Source organism: Spea bombifrons, chromosome 9, assembly GCF_027358695.1.
Source record: "Spea bombifrons isolate aSpeBom1 chromosome 9, aSpeBom1.2.pri, whole genome shotgun sequence".
NCBI classification, from domain to species: domain Eukaryota; kingdom Metazoa; phylum Chordata; class Amphibia; order Anura; family Pelobatidae; genus Spea; species Spea bombifrons.
In genome coordinates, this window is record NC_071095.1 from 1141929 (window position 1) to 1162500 (window position 20572).

Genomic DNA, 20572 nt, shown 5'->3' on the forward strand with positions numbered 1-20572 from the left:
CCTGGGGCGATCTCTTTACAGTGGGCTTCTATATCCTCTATGGGCACGATGTATCAACAGCAAGGCTACAATAATATTTTTTAAAATATAGCACGATCTGATTTTTAAAGAAACTTTGTCTTTCCGAAAAGAGGTAATCTTTTGCAAATATTTGTAAGTCCAGGTGTAACCGGTTCAGATGTCAGGGCTGCTCGTTAAAATGTGACATTTCCATTCCGCGACGTTGCTTTAACCCTCTAAGGTCTGTAAAACTGCTGTGATTCTCGGTTTTAACTTTAAAAAGGGAAAAAAGATGAAACTTGAAAGGTTATTTACAGCAGATGTAATTTAGAGGAAATAAATGCATAAAAAGAGATCCGTTACAGAAGTGAAATTACTGCGGAAACCAATGCAATGTTCAGGATGAACACAATAGCTTCAAATTACTGTGAAAACAAGATATTTCAGTCTTCACTTTGACACTTTAAATTCTCAGCATATTTATGGATTGTTTGTTAGAAATATTTTATGTTTAGATAAAAACGTTTGCTTGGAAAGAGAACTAAAGACGCATAATACGGGGGGGGGTGTAATAAAGGGTGGCTAACAGGAGGCAGCTTCACCTGGTGCATTACAGAGCCGGGGCGCAGAATGGATATGGGTGGCGCTATTTAGAATTGCTGTAAAATATATATATATATATATATGTATGTATGTATATAATGTAATGTGTATATGCAATAGTATATACTATGCAAAAGTTGTAGGTAGGTAACAATGTAAAACAAACAGTGCGTACCCAGAAAATACCAATATCCAAAAAAAACCATCTGCGACACAAATATCGGGGATTCCGTCACACTACATGGCCGTATATCGCTTCGCCCGCCGCTTTGTCAGAGTACCCCAAGTTTGGCAAGTCCTGTCTAATTTCTCATGTCTATATTGGTTATCAAGGAGTTGAATTAGTGGGACTGCGCTGCATTTAACCCAATGAGGCTGTCATGCAATTTAAAGCCTTCTCTAAACACCATTAGCAAAGCGTCTCCCCTCCTGCCACACAGATGCCTCATTAATGGTGTCCAGAGGCATTGGGTACCCCAAACTTTCAAGGAAACACCACCATGCTTCGCTGCTGCCTGGAAACAATCTTTTTTGTGAGTAGTTGAGTCACTTGGCCTGGTTCCCACAGCAGAAGTATAGCTTTTTGGCACAAACCTTTCGAAGATAAGTAAGCACGATGTGCCTTTTCATCATACTGTTAGTTTATTTTTATCATTAACATTTTGATGCAACAAAAGCATACTTCAGGGACTCAGCTGCACTCTTTTCTATAGTGATTTCACTACTAAAACCTCCATCATCCTATATCTAGAATGCAGAGTTGTACAATGATAGTTTAATATACAAAAACACAAATTCAAAGCTTTGATAAGGGTGGCATGCACACACCTCTCCACACAACTTTACCTCACTGCTATACAATACTTAGCCAACACACTATACATCTGTATCGGGATCACTCAAAATCAAGCGTTAATATGCATTTACTCATACTTTGAATTTATTAATATAACATTCAAATAACACATCTTTGCAAACCAATATATAAGCATAACATTAAGAAAATAGGTACCTGAACAGTTAAAACCTACTGTGCTGGTTGGCAGATGTGCTCTAAAGGGAGATCGCTATTGCAGGAGGTGCAGGGACAGAAGAAATAGTATATTTAATACAAATTACACTAAGAAAACAAAGATATTTTAACATATTGAATTTGGTTTTGGATGAGCAACAGACCCAGAACTAGATCTACCAATAAGAAAAGCAAAGAGCATTTATCCTTTCAGAGCAACATCACGCCGTGCATGTAGTTTTTCTTCATCCCAAGAAGGATACAAGCAGCAAGTATAACCCGTATACAAGTAAATCCGATAGGGACTCCCCCCTGGCACAAATGGTAAAAGGTCTGTAAACAAAAAATAATTCTAGAATCAGATTATACAGAAACCCATCAGTCCAGATCATATAGCAGAGGATTTTGGAAGGTGAAGGCACATTGCGTAGTGTGATCTGTGATGACTTCCACATGCCCATCTTTCGGACTGATTTCCTTTAGGGCAGGCGTTTGGCTGCTTTGATTTGATGAGGTGCTCAGCGGGCATTCTGCTCCATCTTGCTTTTCCTTTACAGTCTCTTTTAAATCTGGAGTTTCGTTTTCTACGCTATCGGCTTCAACAGCATGGCCGTTAGCGACTGCGGGTTCACACGCAGACTCCGCAGGGTCTGAAAGGGGCTCAGAGCCGACAGTTTGTCCTCCTGTATTCACATGGCTTTCATCGCTGGGCTGTTGCAGAACTTGAAGCTCATCGTTTTCCACAGCCGGGCTCGAAGCATCATTCGCTGTACTTGTGCTATGCTTGGTCTCTGTGCCCGGCTCCAGTTGTTCTGCAGGTTCCTCGCCTGCCAGCTCCGGTTTCTGCTGGAACAAACAGAGTTTGCTAAATAAATATCTGTGACTTCAGAAAACTAGCGTAATGTGCTACAGGTGCATTGGGGAGTATTAAAAGAGTCAAATGAAATAAATTTGGGTAGCAGCTGTCAACGTCAGCATTCATACATGCAACTGGCTGCTGCTAAAATCCCCTTGGATTTCCTGTGCATGCGCTGTAGCACTTCCACTGAAGCATACTTACAAACAATATACAAACTAGGGGTGCGCACAACCTAAAAAGCATAAAAGTCAAACATTCAGATTCTCGGGTAGCTGCTACAATAATAGACCAATAAGCAGAAATTCAGAGCATACCCAGCGAATACCATTCAAAAATACAAATATAAGATATTGGGGATTCCATCACACTATTATTATTTATTGTTTATATAGTGCCATCAAATTCCGTAGCTCTGTACAATGGGTAACATAACAATTTGACTTACAGAGACAACAAGTGAGGAAGGCCCTGCTCAAACGAGCTTACAATCTAGAGATATGGCTGTATATTGCTTATCCCGCCACTATGTCAAACTATCCCAATTTTGGGGGTCCCATCTAATTTTTATAAGCAATATAGCCATGAAAAATGAGATAGGACTCCCCAAACTTGGGGTACTTTGGCGAAGTGGCGGGCAAAGCAATGTACGGTCATATAAGGTGATGGAATCCCCAATATTCTCAGTTTGCAATTCCAATAACTAAAGACTGTATACACTTAACGCAGAATGTGCAGGAGACGTACACATTCGGTGAACGGACTGGTGAAACAGACACTCATTAAGTTGCAGATTTTAGAAGGGACATTATTACCACACTGTTCTGCACAACATTTTTAGGCATCGTCATTAAAAATAAAAGAACCCTTACGTTAATCCGTATGCGAGCCGTCTGATCATTTAGTTCTAGAACATCCAGTAAAAGCTCGTCTTCCAGTGTAGACCAGGGAACCTGCGCGGCTTGGTTGTTGTTTTCCAAGAATTCCGTTACATTATCCTCGGTGACAAATCTTCGTTCCTGTAAGAAATAAAAGAAAAATCTTAAAAACATGAAGATATAAGAGAAAGACACTCCTGAAAGCAGACATCACTTCTACCTACTACAGAAAGTAAACACCGGGGGGAGTTGAGAAAAAAAGTGTTTAAAAAGCAGTCACCATGGCAACCAGTGCTGAATGGAGTCTTCAGTTAGTTGCTATAGTAATAAGGATACCTTACAAACATCACACCAGAATCTCTGTATACATAACTCACAATCAGTGCAATATTAAAAAGAAAACTTTATGACCCCGGTACATTTTTATTTATGCCAAATTGTGCAAAAACAAGCAAGGACGGTCTCCTGTTTTATACAAATAAGGAAGTAGAAAAATGGAACAGCCTCCCATCAGAAGTGGTAAAAGCTAATACAGTAAGGGAATTTAAACATGTATGGGTTAGACATAAGGCTAGCATGAATATAAGATGAGACCAACGACTGATTAAGGTCTTAATCTTTACAGCAGGCAGACTAGATGAGCCGAACGGTTCTTATCTGCTGGGAAATCCTATTAATTAACCATTCTAACCTATTTTAGTAACAGGAAAATATAAAAAGTAATTCATATTCGTAATTAAATGTCCCCAGACACATTTCTGAAATCTACAAACCAGGAAACATACTGAAAAAAAGTACCGGTTTCATTGGCGTTGTCAACAGCCAATGTTCTCCCTTTTGTTGTCAGATATATGCCGCAACACTCTTAGTCACATTGGGGCTGAGAGTGATGGGAGATCTGATCCAAAAAATGGCCCTGTTTCCTAGCCCTGTTTTTACCTGCAGCGGATTTACGTTGTCACCAAAATAAAAATTCTTCCAAATTCCAAAGTTTTCAGACGACTTGGTCAGCTCGATAACCGCATTGTGTTCGGAGACATTAACGGAGATCTCGTTCGTGTTGAGACTGTATTTGGGAAGGAACTGGATTAACAAAAAATAGCAAACATATTGATGTTTTACACGGAAGCTAATCTGAAACTGGTTCATCTCCACGTTGGAACAAATGCTTTTTTCGTCTATTTCCTTAACGTGTACGATTAAAGTCAAAGATGTGGCGTCTTGCGTGCACGTGAACGTGGGAGAGAGAATTGTATCCGGAGGCATAATAAGAGAATGCGGGTTACTGGTCAGTGTTTCATGTTGTTGACAAAATCTTGGCAAAGTTTCGGTCATCGTGCCGTATCCATTGGGGACGACTTGAGATAACGAGTTTTGAGATGGTCCCGCTTGGCTACATACTGGGTTATGGAAACCGCTCTCCGAGGCACTCTGGCTATACTCACAGCTCTCATGCTGTTGCACCTCATATTCCTCCTGTGCGTTGGGTTGATCTTCGCCATCATCCGTTCTGATATGATCCTGCATTATGCTCATCACGCTCTGCTGAATCACAGGCAAGGTGATAACCAACTGCTTTGTGGCCTTGTTGAACTGGGCTTTACCTTGCTTCTCATCCACCGGGTAGGGAAGACTTGCCTGAAGTTTATAAGACGGCTGCTTACAGTCTAGATCAAGCTGTTTGCTTAAAATATGAAGATTGACCCCAGCAGCCGAACTCAACAAAGGCAGATCTACGGTGACCACCAGTTCCTTGGGCACCGGGCTTGGAGCAGAGTATCTGGAGTAGGTGTAATCTTGGAAGTCTACGTACGATCTGTGTCTGATGGTGTAATGGGGAGTTGTGGCTTCCTCGTGTGGCTTTGTGGAGCCGTCGCCCCGAGGCACCGGTTGCACAGTTGGCTTTTCCTGGCCACTAGGTGCCTCTCCTGTGTCCTCCCTACTGTGAGGAGGGTAAGGGTAGGGGAAGCACAGGGGATCATTGGGATCCTCGGGTGTTGGGGTGAAGCCTGGTATAGGTTTGCGGACCACCCCACTCTGAGGGACCCCCTTATACTTCAAGCTCAGGGTCTGCACGTTGGTCCTATCTAGTTGCTGTTGGTAGTTCTTTGTTACAGCGTCCATAGCCGTGGAATCCACCATCTCCTTGAATTTCTCATTTTTGGTTGCAATAGCCAGAGTGTCTGGGTGGAAAACAATGTCATAAAGGAGGTACTTGCTGCCCCCTTTCTCCATTTCCTCCCTGGCAGGGGTGATGGTGTAAGGCAGTGTCCAGTGGTGCCCACCCCGGGCTTTCCCATCGGTGCCAGGTACCCCCTGGGGCTTTGGGACGGAGCTGTTGCTACAGATATTAAGGTAGCACTTCTGAGTACCGTTGGCACTGGTCAGCAGAACATACCCCGGGTGGGGATAGATAAAACGGGCGTCCATCCCCTTCTCCCGCTCCATTTGTCGGATCTCCTCTTCGTACCTCCTCCGGTTCTCGGGGTTGCTGAGCTCCTCCGCGTACTCGGCGAACATTTTCCGGAACTGCTCATCCTGGAAGGCCTTCTGGAAGCGCTCCAGCTCGTCCGCGGTGACGTCCAGGTCCTTTAGTTTGCTCGCCATTTTGCTTTGGAAGCGTAGAGCGTTCTCCTAGGAAACCGACGCATTAGAAGCGGGCGCGCGATTACGACGTCACATAACCGCCGAAACCCGGCCTTGCTGCAAAGTGACCACGTGATGTGGAAGGAGTCCAAGCTCCTCCAATCAGAGAGCAGCAGCTTCTCTATTAGAACGTTTGTGTAAACCGTGGGTGCTTCAGACTTCTTTTTTTTTGATCGTCGATATCACTGAATGTAGTTAAAAATGATTAACAAAACTTATCTGAAGCAACAGAACCAGATCATTTTATCCTTAAAACCTGGAGTGTTTCCCCAGCCCTTACAGCAAGGTGTTAACCACCAGGAAACAAACATGTCACTTCCATGAGATTTAACCAGTGTGTCCGATACCACAAAAAAAGTAATCACATGGTACATGAAAAGGCAGAATAAACCGACAAACAATATTTATTCCTGTACATATTTATTACAAAAGCAGAATAAAATACATTTAAAGAGTCATAATTTATTTTTCTATATTAAAAAAAACTAATTTTTGCAGCTGTCTTCTCACGTGGAAATTCAAAGATTCTGAAGTTTGCTGAAGGAGAACAAAAAAAAATAAACATCAATTTAGGACAATATGACTTGCACAGAAAGCTTGTGTTTACTTACATTATAATTCTAGCCTAATCACCTTTTGGATCTGGGGAGGAATTATGCAAATAGCGCTGGGCAGAAAGTGTTTCTGTCGGGATTTAATTACTCTTGACAGTACAACCTGAACAGTCTCCATATACCCAAAGAGTGAACCATATCAGGGCATATTTCTGCTTTTGATAAGTTGAAAAGGTAAAGAGCAGCGCGTCATTAATTTCAGAACCGGTTTGAATGTATGTTGAAAGTTAGAATGCTGAGTTTTGGGGGGATACACTAGCCCTAAGTACAGAAGGTATATATAACTTGGAACAGCCCATTCTGATATAGACATGGAACTGTGCTTCATCCTGATGGGTCTAAAGATAAAGTGTCATGTAGAAGTCACACAACCTCTGACATGCCATTGTTCTTTTTACCAATGTATAAAGGTATTAACATAAACAGAACTATGGCAAGTCGCTATAAACATGTTTTGGACCTATACTTTGATTCCTTCTCCAGTTACCTGTCTTCAGCAGTTTTGCTTGAGGGGTAGTAGACCTTGAAAGAAAATCCACTTCTTGGAAACGATCCCTGTTTGTTGGAACACAAAGCGAAACATATTTTATATAGCGAATTCTATCACTTGCATTCCCAAAGATGTCTACAACATTATACATAAAAGGTACCCAAAACAATCAGAGTTGCCCCATCAGTCATTGTTTCCCAGGAGGCATATACATTCACACCCAATACCACTGGGCAGCACTTTATATGTCCTGGTAAGCAACATATTAAAAAGTGTGATCAGTAGCACCCTGGAGTATTAAACACAGGATCTTTTTAATGTAACAAATATATCTTACAGGGTTTATCGTCAAGCAGTCTGTGTTTTGAATGCTGAATGGATCATATTTGTCCGCGACGACGACTAAATCAGGAAGAGGGTACAACCTCAGAGAGTAATCGTAAGCCCAGTAGACAGGACTGACAAAAAGTGGCAGGGGAGTCAGATGTCCCTGGGAAAGGATGGTTTTGACAAACTAAGAGAGAAAATAAAGAAACCTTGTTTATTAATTAAAAACATTCCTTTGTGAATATTCTTCAGACAGAAAGCCATTCAGTTGCCTTGTATTTTTTTTTGCCAGTAGTATTTTTAAAGTTACTTACATGGTTTGGAATGTCCAAACTATTGCTTGGAAAACGAACACAATTCCGGCACATTTTATTTACCAAATCTTCACGGATTACAACAATTTCCTGTGTGCAGTACTGGATTCTGAAAGATACGGGGAGGAATATTAACGGGGCTTTTCTCTGTTGCATCCAAGTGTCACATCAGCCCAAACCGTGTGTTTAGCGCCTCAAAAACAGATGGACACAGAGAGAAAAGGCAGGAATGGAATTCCATTTTGTGTTATGGAAATACAAAAACAACACAAAATCTTCCATAATATGTTTTTCACAGGATAATCCCAGTTACTAAAACATACCTGCAAGGATTTGTAGTGAAAATGGAGAAAGGTACTTTTTGCCTGAATTCTTCTGTGATATGGTCTGCAATAGGTGGCCTGTAACAAAACGGTGTATTAGAATATATAGACACATTTAAAAGCACAAGAATGCTAGACAGATTAGTCAGTCATATGAAGTTAAGAGTAGATATTTATAATAAAATAGGGGTACCTGGGTAAAATGAATCCAGGCCCAGGGTCCTCAGGTCCAGGGAGAAACACAAATCGGCTACTGTTACAACGAAATGGAAACCGATGTTAATAACGGAGAAAGAATGAGCCTCGAGATATAAAAATACCATTTAGACTGGTTGTATGAACAGGCGCACAACTGTAAGCGGTCTAGAACATGTTCCCAGTTATTATACGCATTACAGATGTTCACGCATCGGGGTTTATTTTATTATGATAAGTACACTGACAGCAAATCAACATAACACGGAGGAAGTAACACTCACAAGACGCAGTTTTTTACCTTTTGTGTATGTTTGGGTATTCACATATAACATCCGCCAGGTTTTTAAAGGAATCTGCAAAACAAGATCACATACAATTGTCGATCTCGCAGTCAGCACATAAGGTGTACAAACCGGGCTCCTAGATACAAAACCAAATAACTGGACACATAACGCATCCTTAAATGTCAGTATATGATATTTATACACATTTACTAGTCTTCTGATGATAGGTTACTGAGGTCTTATCAGGTGGACTTGTTTGTATTATTTTTTAAGCTAGATGGTTAATGATGCTGCAGTCCCACTGAGCTCATTTCTAGTCCCCATCATAAAGGTACCATACCTTTCAGGGCCTTAATTTGATTTTTTCCATACGGTGCACAAGAGAAGTTTCCACAGAAGATGAAGCACGTTGGTGGCGCTGTGGAATAGCCTAAAACGTAAAGACAAAAAATAAATGTAGATATCTTATATCCTGTGAGTTACATTGCATGGACTATCATCAACGCTAGCAGCGTGGGGATCATCATATTGCCTGAAGCATGGATGGACTAAGGTTAGGTGGTAAAATGGGTCATGAGACTTACGTACTTTCCTTTTCCTTCTTACTCCCCCTAATAATGAACGCTTGAAAGCTGATTGATAGATTGTAAAATATCCAGAGTTTGTTCTATACCTGACGGTGTAAAGGGCATTTTGTCCTTAATTTTATACTATATAATGTTGAAATATCTGCTCACATTTAGAGTATGCGAGCCATACCATTCATAAACCAAGCCGGCTACAGTAGAATGTCACAATTAATACTACTAAATACCGTCCGTATTGGCTACTATGCTCTGTTAGTTAAAGTCTAAAGTCACACAAAAACCCAAGGCTGGATGCCGACTGCGTACCTGAGAACATAGTGTGAAGTTTTTCAATCACTTCCACCTGATCCAGCCATAAATCGGACACAAAAACAAACATGGCGTCCTCATTCTCTTCTTCTAGCTGCTTTAGTTTAACTGAAGCCTTTACAGATGTCGCAGACGGTCCACCAAAGAAGTTAATGTTGCCGTAATAGGCCCTGAAAGACAAAACATTGCAAGGTTTGACTTCACAGTTTTGTGGCAGTTATACTGCTGGCTTTCTGATATATTTCCATACATAGAAATTTGGAGCCAACAATAGCAATTTTAAATACCAACTGCTATACCTAAAATTAAGCAAAAAAAAGTTGGTTCCTAAATCTTCTGGCTGGCTCTTAGATCTCTGTCGGCCCCTGCACTAAGCACGTGTATTCAAGTACCAGCTGAAAATTAGGCTACCCTGGTGGGGTATCTCCGTCAGGCACTGCTTCCTCAACACAAGAAACCATGAAGAATGGCTGTATATATAGCAATTTACCGCAATTACCAGACAAACAGAAACTGGTTTATATACAGAACATGATTAACTTAGAAGCACAATACCCTGCCTAGACAGCCTGGCACCACAATCCAGAAGTTAACAATTGCTGTGATCAAATCTACAGTCCCTTGCACAGTCTTACGGCTTTGGGGTGATACAAAAACAAAACAACATTAAGTATTTTACATATTTTCATTCCCGATTCATCTTTTAACTATCCTCCTTAAGAAATCTCAATAGAGAAGTCTTCACACTCTTGAACAATACATGACACTCAGTCAATGACGGCAGGGGAGGGCAACACAAATTCAACCTGGGGTAAATAATACAGCTCAAAACATCTCTCAGACAACATGCTTAACCCCTTAATGCCCCATAGACAAAAAAAAAAAAAAAAGGAGTCAAGATGACCCCTCGGGTGTATTGGTACATCCAGTATTTTGGGTGTTTTTGCAGCACGTGATCAGTCTTTTTACGTACGGCCACTTCTAACCACCACTTATTGTATCCATCAGAGAAAACAATCAAAAAACCTAGATTTTGATTGATTTTAAGACTTTTGTTTCAGCACAATGTGTATACAACATGCAGCCCATAAAAGATTACATAATATTGCTGAATCTATACACTTCTTTTTAACATACACCCATGAAAAGTGTGTATATAACGTGTTCATATTAAAATACTGAAATATGCATTCACCAATATTCTGTTTGCTAAATAAATGCATTTACCATTTCACACCTAACGTGTCTACAGGCACCGAAAATTAACCTAAAAATACATGTAGAAAACCCTCTCACCTGGTTGTGCTAGCAGGTTCGGTGGGGGGAAAACCAAAGGCGTTGACATGAAATACTTTGTCTTCATACCAACCTAGAAAAGAAAATGTTTATTTTTTTATTTTTAAGTTTCTTGTGTTGTAATCAGACCTTAAATAAGGCTATTTTTGGGGGGAGGAAAAAAAAGTTACCTTCTGCCAATACAAAACAGGATTCTGTATACAGGCCACTGTGGAACTGGTGCACAGGAGTGAAAGAAAACCACAAATGCTTAATCTCGCACAAACACAAAGCTTTGCATTTCGACAGAATAGGTTTTACAATGAAAGGGAATTAAACAATGGTAATATCTGCACGAGGGTCTTTTGTTTGTGCAAAATCTCACTGATATGAAATTCATATATCCTGGGAGCACAGAGTGATTTAAGAAAAACCAGTAGAGTGCAAATGAGTTAAACATCATATAAACAACTCTTGTTTATGACTGATGTGATCTGCGTAGCTCTTTCTCCAATGAAGTACATTATTAATATAAAAAATAAATAAAAAGGATATTGCTTTGCTCAGATCAAGTTGGACTGCTCCAGTGGGGTCTTCCAAAAAGAACTTGCCCTTGAGAAAAGATATAAACAGAAACATTATTTTGTGTTAAAGTGGAAAAAAATACCAACACTTTTTGTCCCAGAATTCTTTTTTCTTTAGCTATATTTGTGCAAGGGATCCTTGAAAAGGGATTTAAAAAACCAAACACGCAGCTCTACCAGCTGGAGAACTTTAATCCCAGAAATTATTTTTATGGAGTGTGCCTGCAGTTCACTCAGGTGTACATTAGCATTTACAATGACCCGACAGCCTAGCATTTCCATCACAATGTATCTGGTAGGTGTCAGAACAGATTACTAGCTCCATCCTAAATACAAAAGTACAGAAAATGTGTGATAATTCATCCATATTCCACACAATTCATGCGTTTGTAATAAATTAAGATTGGTGATTTTAACTAGCCCAATAGCAATATTGTGTATAATGCTAATAGGTTATGAGTAAAAGGGTAGATGCTTTGTAAGCTTTTTGTTGCAAGCCAAATTTAAAACATACTTTTATGTGATCAAAAGACAAAAAGTGGAGCTGCAATGCAGACTAGCAAGATGATCGAGTTAAAAACATGCATGGCTTCTTGGGCATCTGCGATAAGGCCAGAACACTTTGCAATGACATTTAGCAATTAAAGAGCAAAATAGCTCACCTCCTTCAGCTGGGTTATCATGCCAAGAACAATCACTTCTCCCATTTTTGATGTACTACCCAAAAGTGTTTCTACAGTTTTGAGCTGAAAAACAATCACATCAGGATAATTCATACATTTTGCAATTTACTATCTGTAGCTTTGCAGCCAAGGCCACCAAAATATTTTTTAAGCCCAAACTCTGTTTTAGACGTTTAAAAATGCTATATAAAATGTATGTATTATATCCGTCCCTGCATATTGAACAAAGTACACATGTAGTGGCTTTGGAACACTTAAATAAAAAAAAGTTGGTCATGCTGTTCAATAGGACAAGACCTAGGTCTAAGCACTACTCGCAGGGCTAGATCAGAAACCTTTGTAGAAAAAGAAACAGACGCCCTTTTACTGCGACAAGGCTGGTCAAAGACTTACCTGAAATTTGCTCCTGCCTTCACTGGGATGCGCACCTATAACCGGTGGGGTAAAAAGCTCATGTCTGTGTGTTCTCTGTAGAAAGACAAAAATACGCAGAACATACATTGTGTCGTGTTGCACGGGATGTGCACCTAAGTAAACGCTGAAGCCTCTTACATAGTTAAAAATATGAAGAAGAAGAAAAAAAAAAGAGAGGCAATTTGGAAACATAAGACAAATGAGAGTACAATAATCTGTGTGTGTATAATATATATATATCTCCAAAACATGAAATCATTCGGAAGTACAATGTAGACGTTGTTAATGACTACTGTAGCTGGAAACATCTGATTTTTTAATGTAATATCTTCTTTGGCATACAGAGGCCTTTTATCTTTACTTCTGTGTTCCAATGGCAAGTTGTGTTTGCTAACTAAATTTCAAAGGTTAATTGATCTTTAGAACCCTTTTGCAATTATATTACACAGGTAGAAATGTGCTTGTTTCCATAAACAAAAACCCATCTGACTGACCCCAATCATATATATATATATATATATATATATATATATATATATATATATATATATATATATATATATATATATATATATATATATATATATAGTAGAGGTTGTAGCCGTATTAGTCCAGTGGTGTCAATATCAAACAACAGATTGAATAAATATCTTGTGATAATACCTTTTTTATTGGACTAACAGAATTTTGGAATGACAAGCTTTCGAGAGCTCTTCTCCCTTTCTCAAGTCTAAATGTTTTTTACTTGAGAAAGGGAGAAGAGCTCTCGAAAGCTTGTCATTCCAAAATTCTGTTAGTCCAATAAAAAAGGTATTATCACAAGATACTTATTCCATCTGTTATTTGATATAGATATATATATATATATATATATATATATATACACATATACACATATATACACATATACACACATGTAGGCTTGCAGTAAGCTGGTGCATTTCAGTCATTACCTGTTGTAGAATTGTGTATCTCTCGCGAAACAGCTCTGCTTTGTCTCTGCCGCTTCCAAAGAGGTTGGGTGGTGGATGATTGGTCATCTTCAGGCTGTAAAATATATGCTTTAGGACACCCAGGAAAGGCATTGCACCTAACTACATAAATATAAATGTGAAACCATTGCCAAATCGTTTAACTACAGTCCCAAAACTATAATCCAGTCAGTCCTTGCCATTATTCTGAATGGAACTCCAAGTTTTGCACACCAATTTTACAAGTGGAAGTACGAAAGATTTCAGGATAAAGTCCACCACAAATTTATAATGTCAAAAGTATTTAAATTCCAAAAACAACTCACGGCAAGAACTTCTTCCTTTCTGAATTGTAGATGAAACGGGGTATGTCGTATGCGCCAATAATATTGAAAATATGTTCTCTGTGTAGAAAAATATAAAAGCATATGTAACCCAGGTACTGAATTCACAAGCTAGACCGTTTCCAATATTTATATCAAAATAAATAGATAGTATGTTAGACTGCAGGCTACAGTATGGCCCTCAAAGAGTTACAAGAGTACGGAAAATATAAATAATCAAGAAATCACAAAAACTGCAAGGGCGTGAAAAGCAAAAAAACAAAACTAATTACAATTCCTAAAACTTATTGAAAATCCTGAAAAGTCACCATACATGGCTTCATCACCGGAGCGGCCACATTCCTGCACAGCTGCTTCCACAGACGACAGCTCGATCATATTAGATGACACTGAAAAACATGAAGAAACGGTGACCGCGTGCATAATAAAGTCACTACACACCTACCTAAAAACAAAACGCAAGACAGGGAAACAGACAGCCTTCAACAATGATTTTCTTTGCTGTTTTCCATGATCATGCGTTTGATATTTAGAATTTAGATGTTACACATGCGTATAATTAGATGAGAATGTTTAAGTGCCCACTCGCTAGCACATCTGTACCTACAGAAATCCCTGCCATCATTTTAGACGGCAAAGGCCTGCAGAATACTAACGGTCTCCATTATACGCAGCGTTCCAGATGTTATACCTTAAAATCGCCATTCAAATGCCATGGGTTGGTTAATATAAATAGCCTATACTTACCGTGCGGTGGGAATTCTTGTTTTTAGCCATCTTACACACTACGCATCAAGATAGGTAAACCATATACTCACACGGCTGCTTTTCCACTGCATCGATGATGCTATCAATGGCATCTTCAAGTTCCAATTCATTGACAGACCTTAAGACTTCAGTGAGATATCGACTGGCGTCTCTATAAAACAAAAACACAAGGAAAAAAGTCGAGGCCAAACCACAAATGTTACCCCAAAAGTGTATGTTGCTTCACTATTAAAGCCCCCAATTGAGGCCACTTTAAAAACCAGGAATATCATTTAATTCATTGAAATCAACGGGAGCCCAGGGATCTCTGATGTAGGCAGATCACACGCCGGGAGACGTGTCCGGACCATCACATCTTCTGCACGCAGGAAAGGAGGCGGGTGAGAGGGTAAATCCATATTCTGCAGAATCCCCCCAATTCATTTGCAGGAGGCACATTGCAAATATTTAAAGGGACCTCTCCGCTATGATATGCTTTAAAGTGCATGCGATGTCTGGAGTTACGTAATACACAAACGTCTGATTTTCTGCAGGAATTCAACCAGAAGCAATACGCTGCGGATCGCCTATAAAGAGGAATTTTAGTAAAAAGGCTTGCCATTAATTATTTATGCTAAATAGAATAGAAACCCTGAAACTAATCAATTCATTCAATTCTAAAAAAAAATACTCAGTGAATGTAAGAGTCAGGAATGGATTTTCTAACACTCAATACTAATCTCTGGCCTTTTCTTACACTAGAGCCCCCCCATTCATGTTTAGTCTAAATCAGGGGGTCTCCAAAGTGCAGGACTACATCTCCCACACTCCTCTGCTAGATTCTTGGCTTAACCTAACGGGTAACACGCCGGTAGCCGTATGAAAGTACTCACGCCCGAAGGAGCAAGCCGTGCATTTTAAAAGCAGAGGACACTTTACTCTTCACTTTCTCTGCTGCCATCTCGAAACACTCGCGCCAAAACCTAAACACCACGTCACTTCCGCAAACAATGAAGAACTTGAGACCTGTCATTGCGGTTAAGTGAGACGCATGCGCACGGCAACATACGATTCCAAAACATTCGTGGGCCAAAGAACAAACTCGTGTATGAAGTGAAGGACGCGCCTCGAAGCGCGCCTGCGCTGCGGCCTGTTGCGTTATCATTCAGTGGTTGGGGATGTTAGTGGACGTTTAATTTTTTTTTTTTAGGAATTAAGCCAATGCATTTCCAAATTTGAGGAACGCTAATTCTTGCACAAAATTACTGTAATCTCCAAAACCACCAGACGGTGGCGCGCATCCTGTATATTCGCTGAATGTGACGTCATTTCTAGCTCAGCCTCTACTATCACTGTGCAGCCTGCTTTACTCGCCGGGCGCGGTGGCGCGTGCCTGTAATCCTGCTGCTGGGAGGCTGAGGCTGTCGGATCACTTGAGTCCAGGGGTTCTGGTCTACCCTGAGCTATGTCGATCGGGTGTCCGCACTAAGTTCGGTATCAATATGGTGAGCTTGGGGGAGCTCAGGCTCACCAGGTTGCTCTAAGGAGGGGTGAACCGGCCCAGGTCGGAAACGGAGCAGGTCAAAACCCCCGTGCCAATCAGTAGTGGGATCGTGCCTGTGAATAGCCAGTGTAGAACAGCCTGGGCAACACAGTGAGACATAGCCTTTTTACAACATCTCCAAAGCAAGCCAATCTATTTGCACTTTTTTAAAGTGAAACACAAATATGTTCAGCTAGTTTCAATGTATAAAATTTGTGTGTTGCAGGTCTTCCTTCATTTATTTCATGTGAAGAATGTAAAAGGGAGAGTTGCCATCACAGAGAACAAACTCAAGGATTAGGTTTAGAAGTTAACACGGTGCCTCAGATCACAAGTAGCTCCTCAGTGTTTTGGTGGCCAGCACTTTTTAGAGATGTTTTTACGAGCTTTAAAATTTAGAAAAAAAACTTTACAATAAAAATGCATGGGAATCCTTGCCCATTTTAGGCAATATCAGGGTGGCTTGGTGTGAAAATTGCCCTGGCAATTGCTCCTCAACCTCACCAAGCAACATGTCCCACAGTGCACCTCTGCCCCCAAGCAGTCTATCAGTGTCCTCCTAACCCCCAAACACTCTGCCCATGCCATCACTGCCCACAAACAGCTTTTGCATGCCTTCTTTGCCCTTTGTAACATCTATACTTGCACACATAAGTAAACACTTACACAAATGTACACATGCTAACACATACTACCTAACACACACTCCCTAACACCACTCATACATAAACTTTCATGCTCACACAGAAACATAACACACAAGCACATCCATGTTAACACACACACTCGTGCTAACACACTCCACCCGACACCACTTACACATCTACGCTAACACACAAACAGCTGCTCATTCATGCTCGTACATAGAAATGCTTTCACCTATACACTTATGAAGACATTCATGCTCAGACACACATACACAAAACATCAGTGCTCATACATTGACATTCATGCTTACATGCAATCAAACATACATACTCATCCCTTAGACATACTGATGCTATGTATGTAAGAGTGAAATACCAAGAAGACTATATACAGTTTTAGTTATAAACACATTTTCTGCTGTTTTTATACATTCTTTATTCTTACTGTTACAACACCGTGATAGTCATACTCAGACATTCTGCCTGCCTAGGAACGGGGACATGAGGAGAGGAACCAGCGATTCTGGTCTCAAACAGTGACTGTCCTTAAATTGGGGCAGTTGGTAGGTATACCTACAGCGTTCACTAACACATCTTGGTTTTTTTGTTATTATTTGCATAATTCTTTAGATCGGGACATACATGTGAAAATGCTCTTGCTAATGCAGGATATTTAAATGCCAAATATGCCCCCAGCCAAATGCATAATTCTCAACTCGTAGTTCAGAGTAAAGTAACATGATCAGCAGTGGATTTAGTGACACTGCACCAATGACTTATTATTTTATTGAATGTAAAGGCATCCAGCAGGCCGATATATCCACTGGATGCAGCGATCGCAGAGATGTGCCCTTTTATTAGCCATCCTCGGTTTCCCCCAGAGCCTCCAGTCCGATCACGTGTCTTCTTGCGGGTTGGCGTTTTCATACCTAGTTGCCCTTTAACGCCAGATTATTTTTCCAGTTGTCTTTCATAGAGCTTGTAAACGCTTCACGCTTGGTGTCCCTCGTCGCAGCCCGTCGTGTGCCGGTGGGCTCCTCACTGACAGTTGGGAATTCAACCTCACAGCCGTCACATCACCTACCGAAAAAACCAAGCGCCATGGCCGCCTCACAGCGTTACTGCGTGGCCGAGGAGAGAAGCGGTCACTGCGCGGCCATGTACCACAACCGTCTGTACGTGTGGGGTGGATACGTGGTAAGCGTTGGGTACCGGTGGTTGTTGATGTAGCCGATAGCCACGGTTATTAACCTTTCGTTTTCCAAGGACGAATTAAGTATAAACCATCGACACCTAGCCGTATGCACATGGTGTTTATGTCGAGCTTTATAGACGCGGCATTGGGTGCTGACATGCGCGTGCGGCAATTCTTATTGTTGATTGGCTGGTATTTGGCGGGAATTCAGTTTGCTCCTGCGAGGCCCATGTGGTCATTTGGCGGATTATCTGCGTTTCTCCACACTCATGTTACATGACGTATAATAGAGCCTTTATTGGAAACGTTTGAGATACATGAAAGCACAAAGCCCAGGTACTTAGGTCATACATCCCAAAAGTGTTTTGTTTTAGAGGCACAGCCTTTTTTATGGACCCTGAAGTCCCACTTTTCTAGGAGCTCAGAATGAGGGTGTCATAATGTCCCACAATACTAAATTACTACTACTATTAATACTAGAATTACACAATACTAATATTATGTCCCACAATACTAAACATTCCAATAGTTTGCATAACTATTGCAGAATATTTGTTTACATAGTATGTAAACAAATAAATACACAGTTGTGTTGTGACATGCAGAGCCTCCAGCAGCCCTAATAGGGGTAGAAGGGTATCTGCCGCTTCATCCACCATCATGTATATTTGATGCAAACAGGAGGTCTTTTAGTGGAATTGCTGTGAATTTCACCACCCTACACATCACTGCATCCAAAGTGGGAAGCTTTCTAGTCATCTGATACCTGCCATGTTTAATTAATGAAATATAAACGGATTGTGGAAGGGATGTATCTGTATGTTTCTTTTAGTATGTAGAGAGTTTATGAATGCATACAATTTTAGCTCGCGTATAGAAGAGCTGGATGATTCCAATGGAATTGTTTGTGGCCTGGCTCAAAACACAACAGCTTCTAAACTAAGCAATTTACAAAATAAATACTCAAAGTGATCTGCAGTAAATTTGGGGTTTATTCACTAAAATTGGAAGACGGATAAAAGTAGTATCTAAGATCTCAGCAAATTTCATCATATCAAGCAATGTAGGTGAAAGAAAAATGACCCAAAGTGTTTTCTGTTTATAAAATATAGAGTTCTAATGCAGGACTATAAATGGAAAGATACACCCCTGTGTACATATTTTGCCACCTTATCCAGGCTTATCTTCCTTACACGATGCTCTTATTCTGCTTCCTCACTCTGCCCTGATGCCGTCAGCCTACCAAAGGTAATTCCCCAAAACATGCAGACTGTTCCTGCTTGCAGAACCTTCTAAAGGAGTACCAACTTTCTTAAAAAATACAGTAGATTGGCCGTTAGTCAAAGCAAATTGGTTATCCATATGTACTTTAACCCTTTCTTTTAAATATAGACAATAGAAGAGAATGAAGTTTATCTGCCCAATGATGAGATTTGGATCTATGATACAGACAGTGGCTTGTGGTAAGTTAATCATGTTAATATGGGTCTTTAGGTAACATGGTATTTTTGGTATATGGCACAAAAAAAAAATTAATAATTTTATTAATTAGTAAAGGGGAGAGTTCTTAAAATAATATTTAGATCTTTTTAAAAGTTGTATTGGGATATTTCATAATATTGTCCCCTGTAACCAAATATTTCAAGTGAAGACTACAGCATATTTAAGTACTCTAGGCTTAAAAAATATCAGTAATTTAGATTGAATCCATGTTGTCTTTTTAGTTGTCTTTTTTAGTCTTTTAGTTACCACTTAAACCTATTACTAATATTTTTATTTTCATTGTAAATAGGTCTATTCACTTAATGGATGGCGATGTACCTCCATCAATGTCAGGCAGCTGTGGGGCTTGTCTTAATGGAAAGTTGTATGTTTTCGGAGGGTATGATGACAAAGGCTACAGTAATCAGGTACTTTCTACTGTTAAATGCATAGTAACCATTTTTGTTGAATGCACAATTCCCCAGCTATTAGTAAGATACAACCCTCAACCCTCATGATCATACCTGGGAACTCTCCGGGTTTGACCTGGAGATTGCCAGGTGAAGCTCCGGGTCGCAGGGTCTTGACACGCCCCGCTCCCCGCCCTTTTCCCCTTCAAATAGGGGTGTTTCCCGCTGCCGTCAGTGGGAACGCCCCCGACATCAGTGGAAACGCCCCCGACGTCAGTGGGAACGCCCCCGATGTCAGTGGGCCATCCCACTGACGTCAGCGGGAGCCCCAACCGACGTCACAGGTCCACCCCCTGACATTAGTGGGCAGTCCTGGCCGCGTCCCGCAAGGGAAGTTCCCAGGTAAGCTCATGATTCACAGTCCAGTCTCATTATCGTGTAGTTAAGCTGCAGCTAGACATAATTTTTTTTATTATTTTTTTTTTTACTATAGATTGACAAACCAGGCTGTTAAAACTGCAGCTAAGTAGTATATAGGCACAGATCATGCACTGAATTAATTTCATAATGCAAATGTGGGAATTCTACATACTGCCTGGTTGTAAATGTCAAAGGCTGTCCAGCAGCATGTTAAATGTTGTGGCATAGCATTTAAAACATGTGCAGATGAGTCAGACTCCTCTTGAGGGTTCCTTCCACTTTTTAACTGCACAAATGTGCACCAATGTTTGCAAAGAAAGACATCAACATATTGTTTGCATGTTTCTTTAAAGCTGTACGTTGTGGATTTGAAATCAGGGACTGGACGGTACACGTGGAAGCACATTACAAGCTTT

General features: G+C 40.4%; 3 protein-coding genes across 4 annotated transcripts in view; 1 reads left to right on the top strand and 2 right to left on the bottom strand.

The window, feature by feature from the left end:
- Positions 1 to 1226: 1226 nt before the first annotated feature.
- DNAAF2 (dynein axonemal assembly factor 2) lies at positions 1227 to 5991 on the bottom strand. Of its 2 annotated transcripts, none has more exons than XM_053475590.1 (3): positions 4289 to 5991; positions 3344 to 3490; positions 1227 to 2458 (listed from the first exon to the last, which is right to left on the bottom strand). In XM_053475590.1, the coding sequence occupies exons 1-3, from the start codon at positions 5954 to 5956 to the stop codon at positions 1994 to 1996; spliced, it is 2280 nt and encodes a 759-aa protein (XP_053331565.1). In that variant the 5' UTR covers positions 5957 to 5991; the 3' UTR covers positions 1227 to 1993. The 2 variants fall into 2 exon arrangements, with proteins under 2 accessions (XP_053331565.1, XP_053331564.1); XM_053475589.1 differs by having other exon boundaries at positions 1227 to 2461.
- A 390-nt stretch (positions 5992 to 6381) lies between these two features.
- POLE2 (DNA polymerase epsilon 2, accessory subunit) lies at positions 6382 to 15450 on the bottom strand. Its single transcript, XM_053474825.1, has 19 exons — positions 15353 to 15450; positions 14531 to 14631; positions 14026 to 14101; positions 13695 to 13772; positions 13351 to 13444; positions 12377 to 12451; positions 11963 to 12046; positions 11272 to 11328; positions 10908 to 10956; positions 10738 to 10810; positions 9439 to 9611; positions 8886 to 8975; positions 8560 to 8614; positions 8257 to 8316; positions 8064 to 8141; positions 7741 to 7849; positions 7437 to 7613; positions 7097 to 7164; positions 6382 to 6532 (listed from the first exon to the last, which is right to left on the bottom strand). The coding sequence occupies exons 1-19, from the start codon at positions 15418 to 15420 to the stop codon at positions 6514 to 6516; spliced, it is 1584 nt and encodes a 527-aa protein (XP_053330800.1). The 5' UTR covers positions 15421 to 15450; the 3' UTR covers positions 6382 to 6513.
- Positions 15451 to 17750: 2300 nt separating this feature from the next.
- Positions 17751 to 20572, top strand: part of KLHDC1 (kelch domain containing 1) — an 11122-nt gene continuing 8300 nt past the window's right edge. Inside the window, exons 1-4 of the mRNA XM_053475368.1 lie at positions 17751 to 17846; positions 19237 to 19307; positions 19637 to 19754; positions 20510 to 20572. The exon at positions 20510 to 20572 is cut by the window's right edge and continues 56 nt beyond it. Of these exons, the coding sequence (XP_053331343.1) occupies positions 17751 to 17846; positions 19237 to 19307; positions 19637 to 19754; positions 20510 to 20572 (348 nt within the window). The remainder of the gene's footprint in view (positions 17847 to 19236; positions 19308 to 19636; positions 19755 to 20509) is intronic.

Coding starts and splice junctions, on each gene's coding strand:
- POLE2 (XM_053474825.1), bottom strand. CDS start 15,420: ATGGCAGCAGAGAAAGTGAAGAGTAAAGTGTCCTCTGCTTTTAAAATG. Junction 14,632..15,352: donor CACGGCTTGCTCCTTCGGGC/GTGAGTACTTTC, acceptor TTTGTTTTATAG/AGACGCCAGTCGATATCTCA. Junction 8,976..9,438: donor ACTTCACACTATGTTCTCAG/GTACGCAGTCGG, acceptor TTTACGTTTTAG/GCTATTCCACAGCGCCACCA.
- DNAAF2 (XM_053475589.1), bottom strand. CDS start 5,956: ATGGCGAGCAAACTAAAGGACCTGGACGTCACCGCGGACGAGCTGGAG. Junction 3,491..4,288: donor ACAACGTAAATCCGCTGCAG/GTAAAAACAGGG, acceptor TATTTCTTACAG/GAACGAAGATTTGTCACCGA. Junction 2,462..3,343: donor CGGCTCGCATACGGATTAAC/GTAAGGGTTCTT, acceptor TGTTTGTTCCAG/CAGAAACCGGAGCTGGCAGG.